The 16604-nt window shown below is 40.6% G+C and overlaps 1 protein-coding gene across 1 annotated transcript in view; it reads left to right on the top strand.

The window, feature by feature from the left end:
- Positions 1 to 16604, top strand: part of ACO1 (aconitase 1) — a gene marked incomplete at its 5' end in the record, with an annotated part of 70545 nt that overhangs the window by 52838 nt on the left and 1103 nt on the right. Inside the window, 4 exon segments of the mRNA NM_001133292.1 lie at positions 488 to 630; positions 2188 to 2335; positions 6421 to 6543; positions 16027 to 16212. Of these exon segments, the coding sequence (NP_001126764.1) occupies positions 488 to 630; positions 2188 to 2335; positions 6421 to 6543; positions 16027 to 16212 (600 nt within the window).

The following is a 16604-nucleotide window of genomic DNA, read 5'->3' as shown; positions in this document are numbered from 1 at the left end:
ACTTAAACCTAGTAGAGTCTGAGGGACTGTTTCAGGAGAGCATCCCCAGAGCCCACCATAGTGAACCTTATACCCATAAAAACCAGGGACATTGTCCCTGGAACTGATGATCTAGAAGTTTATGCTCTCCTGGGTGGGTCACTGTGGGAAGGGATGCAGTAGAAGTGAGGATTCCAGTTGTCCTCAGCATCTGAGGAGTTCTAGGGATGTGAACAGAGAGAATGTCATTTGCAGCTGCATTACTGTTGCTTTTGAGGGGATATTGCCAGTATTTTACCTTTTCTTCAAGATTAAGATATGAATGTTTTGAGTAAATTCACCTTAGTTTTCTTAGCATCTTTCATAAAAACTAGAACACTAGAATTTTCTGTGCATTGGTGTGGAACTGTCATCTGATTCAGGCCCATGGGCCACCATCGTTGAGACTGATCTGGTAACTTGTTTGAGAAAACCTGGGCCAATGCTGACTTTTTGTATTCTTTGCTAGACTTTGGATCTTCAGCCCCCTAAATCTATAGTGGATGCCTATGTGCTGCTAAATTTGGGAGATTCAGTAACAACTGACCACATCTCTCCAGCTGGAAATATTGCAAGAAACAGTCCTGCTGCTCGCTACTTAACTAACAGAGGGTAAGTATGAGTGAGGCAGGAAGGACTAAAGGCAAAAATGGAGTAATGGAGTTAATGAGGCCAGCATTTCTCTTTTCACCTGGCCTTTTGGAATCAGACTCTTTGGTTTTCCACTGAGGCTTAACCCTGGGGTAAAAATCAATTGCATTTTCTGTTTGCTGCTTAACAGCTTCCATGGGAGAAACGATCAACATGTGAATCCCAACAAGGGGAAGGGGAGAGGGACCTTCATTTGAGCAAGTGTATACATTAGGCCCAACTGTCATCCCTGCCCCCGGGTTGGCCGATCTTTAAAGTACAAGGCTCTGCTCTTAACTTGGGGCAGAGGCAGAACCTGACATGCATTGCCAGGTCCTGGTGGAGAAACCTAATGTTTACAGAGCACTGCTTGGAGGATTTGCAGCTTACTCATCTGTTTATCAGTTCTTCAGTAGTGTGCTGATATTCATAGGTATGCCAGTATTATCAACTACTGTCTCATATATTAATATTAATCGAGGTCAGTGGTTCCCCAATCTGAGTTTCCATGAGAATCATGTGAGGACATAAAAATTCCTGGTTCCTATCCCCATCTGCTGAATCAGCTCTTTCAGTGATTCCCCAGAGCAAATGTGAGGAACAGAATCCAAATGCCTTTTTTCTATTGATTGTTGACCCCTTTTGAGGCATGAACACGTCAGAGAATTGAATAAAAGCAAATCTAATGCCTTCCCAGAAAAATGCACATACCCACAATATTTTGGATAGTTTCAGGGATTCTAAGACTTACTCACCTGCTCCTGTAACCCATTAAACTCTCTCAGTCCTTAAATTCTATCTAACCATTAATTAAATAATATTAACACATCCACCCTCTAGTATTTTAAGGAACAGCTCAGTGAACTGGTCACTGTGTTAATTGTAAGGTACGTTTCCTGACACTGCAAAGTTTCCTTTCACTGAGGGCCCACAGACAAGATTTCCTCAGTTTGGGGACCAGAAATAGCTGTTCTGCCTCTTTAGCACTGCCTCGATTTTTCTCTCATGAAAGTTGTAAGTTATGTTGCCAGCTGTGTGTCTTTCCTTTGCATTGAGTTCCTGATAATTCAGGGACAAATTTGAAACTATTTCTGGTTACTTTGTGGAACGTATTTTGTGTTTCCCCCTATTTGTGGCTCCATCTGATTTGCCGACCCTAATTCTTTGCTTCCATTTTCACTTATTTTTAATTTAGCTCTTTATCTTATATGAAGCTTTATAGGCTACCCTACTAACAAATAAAACATTCATTTTTAGATTTCCTTCTTCTTTTTCTAACCAGATTTGAAAGACAGTTAACCCAGGAGAATACTGACTTATGCCTCTCACCACCCCTTCTCACCTCTCTCTCTTCTCCGTTGAAGCTTTGGGGACAGCTTTTCTGCCATGGAGAACAAAGCTTAGGAGATTTAGAGAAATAGCCAGGTCTATGTTTTGTTTTGTTTTGTTTTGTTTTGTTTTGTTTTTTTCTTTTCTTGGTGTAAGCTAAGGTTAATCTTTGTTTGCTTCGTTAAGCCAGCTCCTTTCTTGCCTTCTTAGCCTAACTCCACGAGAATTCAACTCCTATGGCTCCCGCCGAGGTAATGACGCCGTCATGGCACGGGGAACATTTGCCAACATTCGCTTGTTAAACAGATTTTTGAACAAGCAGGCACCACAGACTATCCATCTGCCTTCTGGGGAAATCGTGAGTATTGTCTTCTGCTTCCTGCAGACACTAGCATTTGTCAGCCTTGGTGGAGGTTGGATATTTACAGTTACTTGCCCTTTGGTTTTAGTTTTTCTTCACAGCTCCATCCTACCCTAACTACAGTCCTCCTTGCCAGGTGTCCATATGCATAGAATGTATCACTGACAAATTCAAACCTTTTCTTCTTGCTTAGAGATTCTAAACCGTGGTTTCACTGAGTCTCTTTTCTTAGGAATTGAGCTTTGAGTTAAATTTCATTTAAAGTATTTGAAGGGGAAATACCAGGTTAAATTAAAGGATATTTATCAAGAAGTGCTATTGTATGACTTTATTGGCATGTAATTTAATTCGTCTAATCCACATGAAAACAAGGAGTAGCGAGGTGCTTGGAGGCATGTTTTGGTTCTAATGGGAGCACTGTGGTCAGCGTGTTGCAGCAGGGACTATTTGTTCCCAGCTCCACATTATACTAGCTGTGGAACCTTGAAGTTATTTCCATCTCTGAACCTTGTTTTTCTCACCTGTGAAGTAAAAATACTACTTACCTTGGAAGAACGCTCTGAGGCTTAAAATGAAATGGAATGAAATATAAAACCTAGCACAGAGTCTGGTACATGTCATAGGTCCTTAGTGTCACTTCCCTTTCCAGTGAGTGCTGTGAAATTGCCTGTAAACTATTTAACTTACTTGAGAAATAACCCTGCCGACTTATTTTAAAATAATAATCGCTAATATGTTTATGGCACTTAACTACATTCCAGATGTTCTCCTAAGCTCTTTGCATATATTGATTTATGTAATGCTCATAACAACCCCTTGAGGTAGGTACCATGATTATCTGTGCTTTAAATTGAGAAGTGAAGCATAAAGAGGTCATATTACTCCTTTAGGGTCACACAGTGGAAAAGCTGAAATTAAAACCCAGAAAGTCTGGCTCTGAAGTCAGTGCCCTTTACCACCACACATACTGCCTCACTCGTAACTGATTATATTTTTGTAACACAAACTCGTTCTTTAGAAATAATCATTGATAACCAGGACCTAGCCCAGCAGACGCCTGTTCAATGGATAGCAGAGGTTACAGAATATTAAATGAAAAAAGATACATGTTGAATGATGGAATACCTTAGAGACCAAGGGGAAAGACTTGTAGTTATAGACATTGGGGGACCCCTAATAAATGTCACAGTGTACCACACGCATTTACAAGCCCCGCATGACATAGAACTTCTAGTCAGATGTCTAGAACCTCATCTTAAATGAGACAGAATCAAGGATGAACAGACATTTGAGCCAAGACTTGAACAGGGTGATGGGGGGTGCAAAAAGTAAAAGAAAAAAATTATATCCTTAGAGAAGAGTTCATTTTCTGTTGCTATGAAATAACAATCAGAAGACAAGAAAGAATGTTTTAAATTTAAAGAGAAAATTCAAAGGAGAAGTTGATTAGTTGAGAACATTTCCCAGAATATGTAACAGAAAGATAAGAGAAAAAAATGTAAGAACTGAACTCAGGAGGCCCTAACAACCTGCCTAAATAAAGTGTTAAAAAGAGAACAGAAAAAATGCAAGAGAGGAAATTATTTCAAAACAAAACAAAAAACTACAGGCAAAATTTCTCTGAATCCAGATTGAAAAGGCCCACTGAAGGCCCATCTAAATAATTTTAAAACACTCCAAGTTATATCACTGTGAAATTAAGAGCAACAAAAGGAGAAATCTCAACATTTCCAGAGAAAAACAGCTCACATGAAACAACAGGAAATAAGACATGTTCCAGACTTCTTGATGCTAGAAACTTAGACTGAGGAAAATGATTTGCATCCTAAAATCTACGCCCATCAGACCACCAGTCAAGTGCACTTAAAGTAATGACACATTCAGATATTCAAAAGCTTTAAAAAGCCCTCAATACCTTCCTTAGGAAGCTACTTGGCAATGTGTTCCACCAAAATGAGGGAGTAAATCAAAAGGGAAGACATAGGATCCAGATGAAGGGAATCCCCAGGATGCTAGTGAAGGAAGAGTCCTCTGTAACAGGAATGCACCAAGCCCAGAGAGCAAGCAGTCAGCCCAAGTTGGAATGGTACTGAGAGCTCCAGGAATGATAGCTCCATGACAGAGATTTTAAAATGGTAAATTGTCTGATGTGTTTGAATATCTTTAAAGGTGATTTGTACTGTAGGGTTTAATTAATGGGTAAGGACATAGAAACAGGAAAAACATAGAAAAAAATGAAAATTAGTAATTTTCAAAAAAATTCATTCAAAACAAATGAAAATTACTGACTCCAGTGAAACATATCTTAAATCACCAAGAAAAGGAAATCATAGCACATTACCTGGCTTAGCTGTAAATAGTATTTACATAGTCATAATCATGCAAACACCAAATGCTGACTTACCAAAATAACTATATTGGGAGGTTGGGAAGAAGGGAGATGTGTGGAAGAGGAGAGATTGTTAAGAGAAGTAAATCCTCAAAGTAGGATATTGACAGGTAATTTTAAAAAGTGGAGAAATCAAGAACTAGTAGTTTAAACATAATACCTAGAGATACACAGGCACAGCGACAGAAGAAATAGCTAAATGCTATGTTCTCTTTAGAAGAGCATAAGAGTGCAGGGAGCTGTTGCTTTCTAAGCTGTCAGTGGCTCTCAGCATGGCGTGTTTAATAGAAAAGTCAGGAGACCTGAGTTCTAGACCTGCTTAGTCCCTCTGATCTTGGGTAACATGACGTGCTTTGCCATGAGATTGTCAACTTTGCAGTACTTTTTAAAGCACACACTCTCACATTGTTAATACCCAAAGCTATAATCTCTGAAAATATCAGATAAGTTATTCTTTCTGGTCTTTGAAAGGATCCAGACAATTCAGTTAGAAGAAGATTTTCACTGTTTTATGACAGTTTCTATATTTATGAGTTTTGTCTAGCTGAAGACATACAGAATCCTATCCGGGTTTAGGTAATGCATGCAAAATTAACCACAGGTTCCATCAGTACCCCAAAATACAAATTTGTGAAAGTCTGTTTGAGAGTTTTCTTTAGCTCCTGTCTCTCTTTTGAGGAATTTTATCTTCTGACTTACATAGCCAGGAAAAATAGTGGTACTGCTCAACCACCAGAGATGATATCATGTCTTTGTAAAGTCTCAGTTCAGTGAGATATTCAGATTTCCTGTGAGAAACAAATCTATTTGTATAAGATGTTTCTCATGTACTAAAATATTAATCTTTTTCTACCTTTTATTGACTTGGGCTTCCATTTGCATTTCTAGCATCTCTTCCCTTGACCTCCATGAAGAAAGAGGACTAATAAAAGTTTGCACTTTATATAATTTCAGAACATGTTACCTTCTTTGTGTTTTGCTAATTTTACAACTGACATCACCGAGTTTCTGATATTGAGTCAAAATGTTTAGGTCGGATTCTGTTTTTTGAGTTTTAAAATAGTTTAGTCAATGGAAAAGAAAAAATCTGGTCTAGTTTCCTTTTGTCCCCTGATGCCTTAGGATTCTAATGTTTTTATAAAACCAACAACAATTAGGCATTTCTGTCAAAAGAATATAAAACGGTTTTTAAGAATACAAAATTTAAGGCTGGATGCAGTGGCTCACGCCTGTAATCCCAGCACTTTGGGAGGCTGAGGTGGGAGGATCACTTGAGGTCAGGAGTTCAATACCAGTTTGGCCAACATGGTGAAACCCCATCTCTACTAAAAATACAAAAATTAGCTGGGTGTGCTGGTGTGCACCTGTAATCCCAGCTACTTGGGAGACTGGAGCAGGAGAATCACTTGAACCCGGGAGGTGGAGGTTGCAGTGAGCTGAGATCGTGCCACTGCACTCCAGCCTAGACAATAGAATGAGACTCTATCTCAAAAAAAAAAAACAAAAAAAAAAAAACAAAATTTAATTTGGTAGAAGTAAAAAGATCAAGATAATTGGGAATTTGTAGACAAGAGGATTGGACGGATTTGGCCATCTGCAAACCCTTCCAGCCCCGCCCTCACCAGGGCTCAGGGGACCTGTGTCCATTCTTTGCCTCTCCTGCATCTGTAAAACTTCCTTTTCTCTTCCTCAGCTTGATGTGTTTGATGCTGCTGAGCGGTACCAGCAGGCAGGCCTTCCCCTGATCATTCTGGCTGGCAAAGAGTACGGTGCAGGCAGCTCCCGAGACTGGGCAGCTAAGGGCCCTTTCCTGCTGGTGAGTATGAAGTACACATCCTAGGAGGCAGCTCCCTCTGAACTGGGAGGGTCCCCAGGCACAAATCCTGTTGCTTTACTTTCCAAGAAGATGTCAAGGAAGAGCAAGCTCAAAAAAGCAGGTAGTGTTTATTCCTGGCGTGCTTCTTGGTGCCTCTGGATTTATTTTATTTGGTGAAGGGCAATGCAGAGTTGAACTGGATCTGTCATTCATTAATGGACCTTGGGGGCATGTCTATAGAACAGTTTTAGGCTAGGGTCTGCGAAGTCTCTGAAAACATATCCAGAAGTGTACATGTATGCCTTTCATGGGGAGAGGTGTCATGGCTTTTATAACATTCTCGGAGGCTGAGGACCCCAAATTTATTCAAGTCCCTTGTTCCAGGTGAATGTCAGGAATAAGCCAGGGCCATTGTATTGTCTGTCAGTTTCACAGAAGAGAAAAGGAGCCTGGACTTTTTCAGGAGTTACTTTGGCAAGAATGGGTTCTAAGTCTCCTGGAAAATTGGGAGAATCACTTTTTATAATTGTTCTTCACTGCCTATGAATATCTGCTTATGGGCTCTCGATGAAAGAGTGAAACTCACTCTGCACATACCCAGGCAGCTCTTTAGAACCTTCCGCCATCTCGGGGCTGTACCTCTTGAGGTGTCCCCATAGAAGGGGCCATGCAGGGAGCAGAGAGCTTTTACCTCTTGAGCATTTGCTTGCCCTAAAAGCAGAGAAGAATCATGCCACCCAGCCTGAATCTTCAGGGTGGGGTACACATGGCTTACCTGATGTCAATTTAAATCATTTGTGGCTTGCAAATTAATACACTTGGGAAACACTAAGTTCATATCCACAAGTACAGTAAAAAAATGTGGCTGGCTGTCTGGCAGGCAGTTCTCCAGACATTTAGGCTTCTGATAATGTCTTTGAACATCACACCTATTATTTTAATTGGTTATTTTGCTCTGAGGAAAATAGAAATGTTCTCTGATTAGTTGGTAGTAGGTCAAAGGCCTGTCTTTTCTGGAAACTATTGAAAAGAACCAGATAATTGCAGAAGAAAAGGATTTTAGGAAGGGGGTTGGGAGCTGTAGCCAAAACGCGACCCAGGCAGTCAGCACTCAGGTAGGGAACTCTTAAGATCTGATAGAGGATAAGAAGAGAACTGGCCCCCAGGGGTTCTCTAGAGTCCAGCCTTTTCTATAGAACCGCTTGAGTTCTGGCTGCCCAGGAAGCCATACAGTCTTCTGTTCCGTAGCTGTCCAGGCTGGGCCACTTAGCCGTGCTGGACTGTACTTACCAGAGAGCAGTGGACAGCTATGATTTACAGCTTCTGAAGCAAAGCAGCATGGCCTTTACACAGAGCTAGTGACATGAATAGGGTGTGTTTACAAAGCCTTCTACTTCCCTAGAATACATCCATCTATCCCTAAAACCCTAGAAAAGATCTGCTGCCCCAAAGAATCTGCCCTCTCTCTGTAGCAGTGCATCTCAAGTTTGGAAACACTTACGGGATTTATTTTTTTTTAATACCTGTGTTTGGATCTCATCTCCAGAGATTCTGGTTTAATTGGTAAGGAGAAAGGCCTGGACATTGGGATTTTAAAAGCCTCCCCTGCTGAATCTGGTATGCAGCAGTGGTTGAGAACCATTGCGCTATAGTTCACGGTTCTCAAAATTGTAAGAATCACTAGCCCCCTCCCACCCCATGCTCCCTGCAAGACATTCTGATACAGCAGATCTGGGGTATTACCCAAGTATCTGTTTTCAAGAAGCTCCTAAAGTGACCCTGGTGTTGGGCATCTTAAAAGTGTGCCCTAGATACCAAGAGACCTCTTAGGGTATTTTAATATTATATGACAGTTATTAATAATAAACTAATGAGGAGTTCTAGTTAATGGAGTACCATCCTTTATTGCTGTATATTGCCAATTATAGATTCCCAATAAAACATACTTTAAGCTTAATATCAAGACTATATTCAACACAATTTGATCTTTGAAGCAGGAAGTGTAAAAGCAGTACACAAGAGGTAATCGTTTACTTTATCTGTGGTATGTTCTGAAAGTTGCTTTTTTGATTGAACTTTCTGTGCCTGCTGATACACCTAAAATAGTAGGAAAAAATCAAGGGAAAATTTTATGTTGTTTTGTGATGTGGATTCCAGATACAATGTAACTTTGCTAAAACATGTTACATCACTTGTCAGACTTCATGGGTCCAATTACCAGATACCAGAACTGACTCCCTGGATAAAGGGGGACAATAAGGGCATCTACAGTGGAGGGTGAAATGAGAGGAATTATTTAAGTGCTTACATAGTGCCTTTACATTATGAGCAATCAGTGAAGACTAGCTATTGTGTTATTTATCACTAGAGGATAACATTTTATGTAAAATATTAATATGTACTTACAAATAATTTAGATGTGAGAACAGTTCTAACTTACAAAGTCTTTTGTTTGTTTGTTTTTGTTTTTTTAACACTCACCAGCTCAAGAAGCTTATAATTTGGGGTAGGGCACAGACCAGTAAATAGACAATTACAAAGCAATATAATAGAAGAAAACACGGAGTTATGAGGCAAAAATAAGGACCACTAACTGAAGATTCATTACGCCATTTTCTGTCATCCTAGATGTATTCAAGATGTAATTCCCTTAGAGTACAAAGTTAATGTAAAAAAACGCTTCATTGTGACCTTCAATCTAGAAGATGTACGGCAAAATTAGGCTGAAGCATCTTTTTCTCCTGTGACATTAGACATCTGATTTCACTGAAATATAGTACACAATTACTGGAAATGAGGGCCTATAAAAGTCCACAAAACCAAGTGACTTTTCAAGATATAACAAAGGTAAAAGGTTACTGTCATCACTGTCTGTGAATCATCTCATTATCAATATTCTAGACTTTGAAGTAAAATAATAAAAAGTTTACTTAAAGCAACAGCATCAGATAATTAAACAATTCTTTGGTATTTAATACTAATATTTCAGAAATAGAACTCCAGAGTACTTCCAGATGTGCACATGCTGATCGATTTTTAGGTTTATTATCCTTCGCTTTATAACGGAAGTGATTTCTTATACATTGATAGAACGTAGTATGATTGTAGTGATATTTTTTACTCTGACGTTAACTAAAAACATGGTGTAAATGGAGAATTATAGAGGTAGCAAGGCAAAGGTTACAAAATATATGCAAACATTTTTGTTTATTTGTATGCTGTATTTCATTGTTGTGTTTTTTTTAAATTATCATACTTTAAGTTCTGGGGTACATGTGCAGAATGTGCAGGTATATATGTGCCGTGGTGGTTTGCTGCACCCATCAACCCATCATCTACATTAGGTATTCCTCCTAATGCTATCCCTCCCCTAGCCCCCCACCCGCCAACAGGCCCTGGTGTGTGATGTTCCCCTCCCTGTGTCCATGGGTTCTCATTGTTCAGCTCCCACTTATGGGTGAGAACATGCAGTGTTTGGTTTTCTGTTCTTGTGTTAGTTTGCTGAGAATGATGGTTTCCAGCTTCATCCATGTCCCTGCAAAGGACATGAACTCATCCTTTTTTATGGCTGCATAGTATTCCATGGTGTATATGTGCCACATTTTCTTTATCCAGTCTATCATTGATGGGCATTTGGGTTGGTTCCAGGTCTTTGCTATTGTGAACAGTGCCACAATAAACATACGTGTGCATGTGTCTTTATAGTACAATGATTTATAATCCTTTGGGTATACACCCAGGAATGGGATTGCTGGGGCAAATGGTATTTCTGGTTCTACATCCTTGAGGAATCGCCACACCGTCTTCCACAATGGTTGAACTAATTTACACTCCCACCAACAGTGTAAAAGCATTCCTATTTTTCCACATCCTCTCCAGCATCTGTTGTTTCCTGACTTTTTTAATGATCACCATTCTAACTGGTGTGAGATGGTATCTCATTGTGGTTTTGATTTGCATTTCTCTAATGACCAGTGAGGATGAGCATTTTTTCATGTGTTTGTTGGCTGCCTAAACGTCTTTTGAGAAGTGTCTGTTCATATCCTTCGCCCACTTTTTGATGGGGTTGTTTGCTTTTTACTTGTACATTTAAGTTCTTTGTAGATTCTGGATATTAGCCCTTTGTCAGATGGATAGATTGCAAAAATTTTCTCCCATTCTGTAGGTTGCCTGTTTACTCTGATGATAGTTTCTTTAGCTGCGCAGAAGCGCTTTAGTTTTAATTTGATCCCATTTGTCAATTTTGGCTTTTGTTGCCATTGGTTTTGGTGTGTTAGTTATGAAGTCTTTGCCCATGCCTATGTCCTGAATGGTATTGCCTAGGTTTTCTTCTAGGGTTTTTATGGTTTCAGGTCTTACGTTTAAGTCTTTAATCCATCTTGAGTTAATTTTTGTATAACATGTAAGGAAGGGATCCAGTTTTAGCTTTCTGCATATGGCTAGCCAGTTTTCCCAACACCATTCATTAAATAGGGAATCCTTTCCCCATTGCTTGTTTTTGTTAGGTTTGTCAAAGACCAGATGGTTGTAGATGTGTGGTGTTATTTCTGAGGCCTCTGTTCTGTTCCACTGGTCTATATAATTGTTTTGGTACCAGTACCATGCTGTTTTTGTTACTGTAGCCTTGTAGTATAGTTTGAAGTCAGGTAGCATGATGCCTCCAGCTTTGTTCATTTTGCTTAGGATTGTCTTGGCTATGTGGGCTCTTTTTTAGTTCCATATGAAATTTAAAGTAGTTTTTTCCAATTCTCTGAAGAAAGTCAATGGTAGCTTGATGGGGATACCATTGAATCTATAAATTACTTTGGGCAGTATGGCCAGTTTCACAATATTTATTCTTCCTGTCCATGAGCATGGAATGTTTTTCCATTTGTTTGTGTCCTCTCTTATTTCCTTGAGCAGTGGTTTGTAGTTCTTGAAGAGGTCCTTCACATCCCTTATGAGTTGTACTCCTAAGTGTTTTATTATCTTTGTAGCAATTGTGAATGGGAGTTCACTCATGATTTGGCTGTTTATTATCAGTGTATAGGAATGCTTGTGATTTTTGCACATTAGTTTTGTATCCTGAGACTTTGCTGAAGTTGCTTATCAGCTTAAGAAGATTTTGGACTGAGGCAATGGGGTTTTCTAAATATACAGTCACGTCATCTGCAAAGAGAGACATTCCTATTTGAGTACCCTGTATTTCTTTCTCTGGCCTGATTGCCCTGGCCAGAACTTCCAATACTATGTTGAAAAGGAGTGGTGAGAGAGGGCATCCTTGTCTTGTGCCGGTTTTCAAATGGAATGCTTCCAGTTTTTGCCAGTTCAGTATGATATTGACTGTGGGTTTGTCATAAATAGCTCTTACTATTTTGAGATACATTCCATCAATACCTGGTTTATTGAGAGTTTTTAACATGAAGGGCTGTTGAATTTTGTCGAAGTCCTTTTCTGCATCTATTGAGACAATCATGTGGTTTTTGTCTTTGGTTCTGTTTATGTGATGGATTACATTTATTGAATTGCATATGTTGAACCAGCCTTGCATCCCAGGGATGAAGCCCACTTGATCATGGTAGATAAGCTTTTTGATGTGCTGCTGGATTCAGTTTTCCAGTATTTTATTGAGGATTTTTGCATTGATGTTCATCAGGGATATTGGCCGGAAATTTTCCTTTTTGGTTGTGTCTCTGCCAGGTTTTGGTATCAGGATGATTCTGGCTTCATAAAATGAGTTAGGGAGGATTCCCTCTTTTTCTATTGATTGGAATAGTTTCAGAAGGAATGGTACCATCTCCTCTTTGTACCTCTGGTAGAATTCGGCTGTGAATCCATCCGGTCCTGGGCTTTTTTTGGTTGGTAGGCTATTAATTACTGCCTCAATTTCAGAACTTGTTATTGGTCTATTCAGGGATTTGACTTCTCCCTGGTTTAGTCTTGGGAGGGTGTATGTGTCCAGGAATTTATCCATTTCTTCTAGATTTTCTAGTTTATTTGCGTAGAGGTGTTTATAGTATTATCTGATGGTACTTTATATTTCCGGGGGATCACTGGTGATATTCCCTTTATCATGTTTTATTGCATCTATTTGATTCTTCTCTCTTTTCTTCTTTATTAGTCTGGCTAGCAGTCTGTTTTGTTGATCTTTTCAAAAAACCAGCTCCTGGTTTCATTGATTTTTTGAACAGTTTCTGGTGTCTCTATTTCCTTCAGTTCTGCTCTGATCTTAGTTATTTCTTGCCTTCTGCTAGCTTTTGAGTTTGTTTGCTCTTGCTTCTCTAGTTCTTTTAACTGTGATGTTGGGATGTTGATTTTAGAACTTTCCTGCTTTCTCTTGTGGGCATTTAGTGCTATACATTTCCCTCTACACACTGCTTTAAGTGTGTCCCAGAGATTCTGGTACGTTGTGTCTTTGTTCTCATTGGTTTCAAAGAACATCTTTATTCCTGCCTTCATTTCATTTTTTACCAGTCATTCAGGAGCAGGTTGTTCAGTTTCCATGTAGTTGTGTGGTTTTGAGTGAGTTTCTTAATCCTGAGTTCTAATTTGATTGCACTGTGGTCTGAGAGACAGTTTGTTATGATTTCCATTCTTTTGCATATGCTGAGGAGTGTTTTACTTCCAATTATGTGGTCAGTGTTAGAAAAAGTGCAGTGTGGTGCTGAGAAGAATGTATATTATATTGATTTGGAGTAGAGAGTTCTGTAGATGTCTATTAGGTCAGCTTTGTCCAGAGGTCAGTTCAAGTCCTGGATATCCTTGTTAACTTTCTGTCTTGTTGATCTAATATTGACAGTGGGGTGTTAAAGTCTCCCACTATTATTCTGTGGGAGTCTAAGTCTCTTTGTAGGTCTCTAAGAACTTGCTTTATGTATTGGGTACATATATATTTAGGATAGTTAGCTCTTCTTGTTGCATTGATCCCTTTACCATTATGTAATGGCCTTCTTTGTCTCCTTTGATCTTTGTTGGTTTAAAGTCTGTTTTATCAGAGACTAGGATTGCAACCCCTGCTTTTTTTTTTTTTTTTGCTTTCTATTTGGTTGGTAAATCTTCCTCCGTCCCTTTATTTTGAGCCTATGTGTGTCTTTGCACCTTAGATGGGTCTTCTGAATACAGCACACTGATGGGTCTTGACTCTTTATCCAATTTGCCAGTCTGTGTCTTTTAATTGGGGCATTTAGCCCATTTACATTTAAGGTTAATACTGTTATGTGTGAATTTGATCCTGTCATTATGCTGTTAGCTGGTTGTTTTGCCTGTTAGTTGATGCAGTTTCTTCATAGCATCGATGGTCTTTACAATTTGGTATGTTTCTGCAGTGACTGGTATCGGTTTTTCCTTTCCACGTTCATTGCTTTCCTCAGGAGCTCTTGTAAGGCAGGCCTGGTGGTGACAGAATCTCTCAGCATTTGCTTGTCTGTAAAGGATTCTATGTCTCCTTCACTTATGAAGCTTAGTTCGGCTGGATATGAAATTTTGGGTTGAAAATTATTTAAGAATGTTGAATATTGGCCCCCATTCTCCTCTGGCTTGTAGGGTTTCTGTAGAGAGATCCATTGTTAGTCTGATGGGCTTCCCTTTGTGGGTAACCCGACCTTTCTCTCTGGCTGCCCTTAACATTTTTTCTTTTCAGCCTTGGTGAATCTGACAGTTATGGGTCTTGTTGAGTATCTTTGTGGTGTCCTCTGTATTTCCTGAATTTGAATGTTGGCCTGCCGTGCTAGGTTGGGGAAGTTCTCCTGGATAATATCCTGAAGAATGTTTTCCAACTTGGTTTCATTCTCCCTGTCACTTTCAGGTACACCAGTCAAACGTAATTTGGTCTTTTCACATAGTCCCATGTTTCTTGGAGGCTTTGTTTGTTTCTTTTCACTCTTTTTTCTCTAATCTTTTCTTATTGCTTTATTTCATTGAGTTGATCTTCAATCTCTGATATCTTTTCTTCCACTTGATCAATTCAGCTATTGATACTTGTATATACTTCACGAAGTTCTCATGCTGTGTTTTTCAGCTCCATCAGGTCATTCGTGTTCTTCTCTAAACTGGTTATTCTAGTTAGCAATTCACCTAACCTTTTTTCAAGGTTGTTGGCTTCCTTGCATTGGGTTAGAACATGCTCCTTTAGCTTGCAGGAGTTTATTACCACCCACCTTCTGAAGCCTACTTCTGTCAATTTGTCAATCTCATTCACCGTCTAGTTTTGTTCCCTTGCTGGTGAGGAGTTGTGATCCTTTGGAGGAGAAGAGCCATTCTGGTTTTTGGAATGTTCAGCCTTTTTTTGCTGGTTTCTCCCCATCTTTATGGATTTATTTACCTTTGGTCTTTGATGTTGGTGACCTTCGGATGGGGTCTCTGAGTGGATGTCCTTTTGGTTGATGTTGATACTGTTACTTTCTGTTTGTTAGTTTTCCTTCTAACAGTCAGACCCCTCTGCTGCAGGTCTGCTGGAGTTTGCCAGAGGTCCACACCAGACCCTGTTTGCCTGGGTATCACCAGCAGAGGCTGCAGAACAGCAACAATTGCTGCCCGTTCCTTCCTCTGGAAGCTTCGTCCCAGAGGGGGACCCACCAGCTGCCAGCCAGAGCTCTCCTGTATGAGATGTTTTCCAGTCAGGATACACGGGGGTCGGGGACCCACTTGAGGAGGCAGTCTGGCTTTATCAGAGCTCGAATGCTGTGCTGGGAGAACGACTACTCTCTTCAGAGCTGTCAAGCAGGGACATTTAAGTGTGCTGAAGCTGCACCCACAGCCACCCCCCTCTAGGTTCTCTGTCCCAGGGAGATGGGGGTATTATCTATAAGTGCCTGACTGGGGCTGCTGCCTTTTTTTCAGAGATGTCCTGCCCAGAGAGGAGGAATCTAGAGAGGCAGTCGGCCTTGCTGAGCTGTGGTGGGCTCCACCCAGTTCAAGACTTTGTTTACACTGTGAGGGTAAAACCACCTACTCAAGCCTCAGCAATGGCCAACGCCCCTCCCCCCACCAAGCTCGAGCATCCCAGGTCAACCTCAGACTGCTGTGCTAGCAGCAAGAATTTCAAGCCAGTGGATCTTAGCTTTCTGGGCTCGTTGTGGGTGGGACCCACCAAGCCAGGCACTGGAGGGAATCTCCTGGTCTGCTGGTTGTGAAGGCCATGGGAAAAGCGCAGTATCTGGGCCAGAGTGCACCGTTCCTCCTGGTACAGTCTCTCATGGCTTTCCTTGGCTAGGAGAGGAAGTTTCCTGACCCTTTGTGCTTCCTGGGTGAGATGATGCCCCACCCCACTTGGGCTTGTCCTCCATGGGCTGCACCCACTGTCCAACCAGTCCCAATGAGATGAACTGGGTACCTCAGTTGGAAATGCAGAAATCACCCACCTTCTGTGTCAGTCTCACTGGGAGCTGCAGACTGGAGATGTTCCTATTCGGCCATCATGCCAGCTCTCTCACAAAGTCTTTTGTAAACCTGTGTATCCAAAGAAAAGATTGGAACTCTGTCTAAGCTACTGTCTTTATTCCTCAGGGAATCAAAGCTGTCCTGGCTGAGAGCTATGAGCGCATTCACCGCAGTAACCTGGTTGGGATGGGGGTGATCCCACTTGAATATCTCCCTGGTGAGAATGCAGATGCCCTGGGGCTCACAGGGCAAGAACGATACACTATCATTATTCCAGAAAACCTCAAACCACGAATGAAAGTCCAGGTCAAGGTAAGCTGGAGCCTCTCTATGCCAGGCCCTGTCAAAAGGGGCCCCCTTGTTTGTAACCAATCTTGTTAGAAGGAAATTAGTGAGGTTTAGAAGGCAAAAAATATCACTCATTAGGACTGCATTAGACTTAGGAGGCCTACTAGCATCTTTTCTACCTGCCTTCACAACATAGGATGATGCCTATGGATTTATTAATTTCTCTGTTTATTCAGAGTTATCCTCAGTTCCATTCTTACCTCCCACCCCCTACTGTACCCTGTTCCTGGTCTCTTGTGATGAGAGCTCAGGGATGTGACATTTCACTATAAAAATGTGAGCAACAGATATACTCACCCCTCCCTGAGCCTGCCCATAGGCACTAGGCTTTGATTAGCCCAAGAGTGAAAATGATA

The sequence above is a fragment of the Pongo abelii genome, chromosome 13, assembly GCF_028885655.2.
Source record: "Pongo abelii isolate AG06213 chromosome 13, NHGRI_mPonAbe1-v2.0_pri, whole genome shotgun sequence".
In the NCBI taxonomy this organism is placed as follows: Eukaryota; Metazoa; Chordata; class Mammalia; order Primates; family Hominidae; genus Pongo; species Pongo abelii.
This window is presented reverse-complemented; position numbering and strand designations above follow the sequence as displayed.